Source organism: Phalaenopsis equestris, unplaced genomic scaffold (assembly GCF_001263595.1).
Source record: "Phalaenopsis equestris unplaced genomic scaffold, ASM126359v1 Scaffold000132, whole genome shotgun sequence".
In the NCBI taxonomy this organism is placed as follows: domain Eukaryota; kingdom Viridiplantae; phylum Streptophyta; class Magnoliopsida; order Asparagales; family Orchidaceae; genus Phalaenopsis; species Phalaenopsis equestris.
In genome coordinates this window covers 1,067,295-1,069,717 of record NW_018164574.1, presented here as the reverse complement: position 1 = coordinate 1,069,717, position 2,423 = coordinate 1,067,295, and the positions used below count along the sequence as shown (strand labels likewise).

Sequence of the window (2,423 nt, the reverse complement as noted above, 5' to 3'; positions counted from 1 at the left end):
CAGCTCGAAATTGGCTCAAATCAGCTCGAAATCAAAACAAAATAACTCAAATTGAGCTATTTGGATCCATTTTATATTTAATTTTATTTATCATATATATAAATATATAAATATATATATATATATATATATATTAGAAATTAAGAAAGAAACAAACATATCCCACTGCGCTGCGCATTCCATTCAGTAACCGCCACCAATCTTCCAAACAGCTTCTTCTCCTCCTCCCTCTGAATTCTACTTCAAAAAAGCTCTGCTTCAACACTCATTAAAAAGCGGCGAAGAAGATGAAATGGGGAAAGAAAACCAGAGCCGAGGACGAAAAGAAAACGAGGAAATCCTCTTTCTCTTCCACTTCCTCTTCCTCATCTTCATTTCACCTCTCCAATTTCTTCCCCTTCTCATGGTATTCTCTCCTGAAGCGACAGAAACATGACAGAACAAACCCCAAACAATCTCCTCCCACCTCCTCCGCTCATCTCTGTTTCACCACCCAACTCCTCCACCCCCCAGCCGGTGAAGCCCCTCGCCGGCGCTCAACTGGAGAAGAAGACCACCGCCGGGACAAAACAGACATCTCCCGCTCCTCCCGCCACTATTCTTTCAGCGAGTTCGACCTTGAACTCCGGCCAATCTCCAGTTTCCGGCAATGCGACGACAGTCCTCCGCCGCCGACGCCGATGAAGCGTGCGGCGGACCGACGGCGGCGGCAGAGAATACGCCCAAAGGTGAAAGTTTGCTCGCCCAAGGTGGCGCGTAGGATGCTGGAAGAACAAGAAAGAAAAGAAAGGAGGAATCTTGAGAGCTTTGCGGTGGTGAAGAGCTCGAGCGATCCGCAGAGGGATTTCAGAGATTCAATGGTGGAGATGATAATCGAGAAGGGGATGACACGGCCGGAGGAGATGGAGAGATTGCTGGCTTGTTATATTAGCCTGAACGCCGATGAGCATCATGATGCCATCATCGGAGCTTTCCGGCAAGTCTGCTTCGAATTTGACGCACGGCGGTTCGCCGGCGAATGCCATTGCTGCCATTGTTGTGATTGTTTTTGAAGGAGGGAGGTGATGAATGTAATGTATTTTGTCTTTTGCATTTATTTCATGCGATCCAAAAGTGTGATGAATTCCTAATTTCTGCATCGCCACAGTTTGGGTGGAATTCTATGGTGATTTCTTCTGGAATTTCTTACAACAAACTGTCCTCTGCATTCATTCCTGACTTAAAATTGGGTTGTTTGAACAAATTAGGAGTCATATAGAAATCAAATGTGAACATTTAAAAATTTGAGCAAGTCAAATATGAACACCTATGTGAAAGCATGGCTCAAGCTGGAACTCAACATGATTATCCTATGTTTCACCAACCAAGTCCAATACATGACATATCCTACTAGGCTTGCCTTGTACAACCCTAAGCTCGAGCCAAAAATCCAATTATCAAGAGAGTTCGCTAGAGCAGACATCGATGGCTAAAGAAAAGTGCCACAATAGCTCATCCGAGAAGGCATGAATGTGTCCATCTAGGTGGCGAGCGAGCTATGAGTTGTAACTAGGTAAGCACGGACTTGAGCTCATTTAATAAACAACATTGAGTTTGAGCTTGAGCTTTAGCTTGTGGCACAGTAAGCATGCTGATGAGTTGTACCTAGATAAGCCAAGGACTTGAGCTCGTTTAATAAACAATATTGAGTTTGAGCTTGATCTAGAGCTCGTGGTTCAATAAGCGAGCTGATGAGTTTTACCAAGATAAATATAGACTTGAGCTCATTTTATAAACAACATTGTGTTTGCGCTCAATGTCGAGTTCGAGCTCATGACTCAATAAAATTGACTTGCGACTCATTGACAAGAGCCAGCTCGGCTCACTTAGAGGGTAACTTCTAATCTAGTGTTATTAATGCTAATCTTAAGAAGAAACAAAAGGTAGAAAATTGATTTTTAAAATTTTTCAAAAAACAATTGGTCCTCCATTAAAAATCGCCACGTGTTTGAAGCCATTTTGGGAACAAGGTGTCATGAGGTGGTTCTGCATGCAGGAGTTGATGAACATGGAATGATAATGCCGCCATTGCCGGCTTCGATAATTAGTTTTCGGAAGATTTGTATACATACCCCTCAGTTCTTATATATTTACATTTCTAACACCTAAACTTTATTATTTATATATTTGCCCCTTTACCATATAAGAAAAGGTGTGAGTGGCATTGTTGATGTGATATGCTTACAGGGGTAAACTAGATTTGTTTATATTTCAAGCTTAGAAAGTGTGTTCGTGTTTGACTCGTTTGTTTAACGAGCTGAACACGAGCTGTTCGCGAACAAAGAGTCGTTTTGATAATCATAATCACACAATCATAAGATATTCAAGGCTGGGGCAATATTTAAAAATTATTGTTTATATTAAAATATAATTTGAATAACTAA

The 2,423-nt window shown here is 41.6% G+C and overlaps 1 protein-coding gene across 1 annotated transcript; it reads left to right on the top strand.

The window, feature by feature from the left end:
• The first annotated feature begins 236 nt into the window (after positions 1–236).
• LOC110021315 (transcription repressor OFP3-like) lies at positions 237–1,137 on the top strand. The gene has a single exon (XM_020719758.1). The coding sequence runs from the start codon at positions 288–290 to the stop codon at positions 1,050–1,052; it is 765 nt and encodes a 254-aa protein (XP_020575417.1). The 5' UTR covers positions 237–287; the 3' UTR covers positions 1,053–1,137.
• The last annotated feature ends 1,286 nt before the right edge of the window (positions 1,138–2,423 follow it).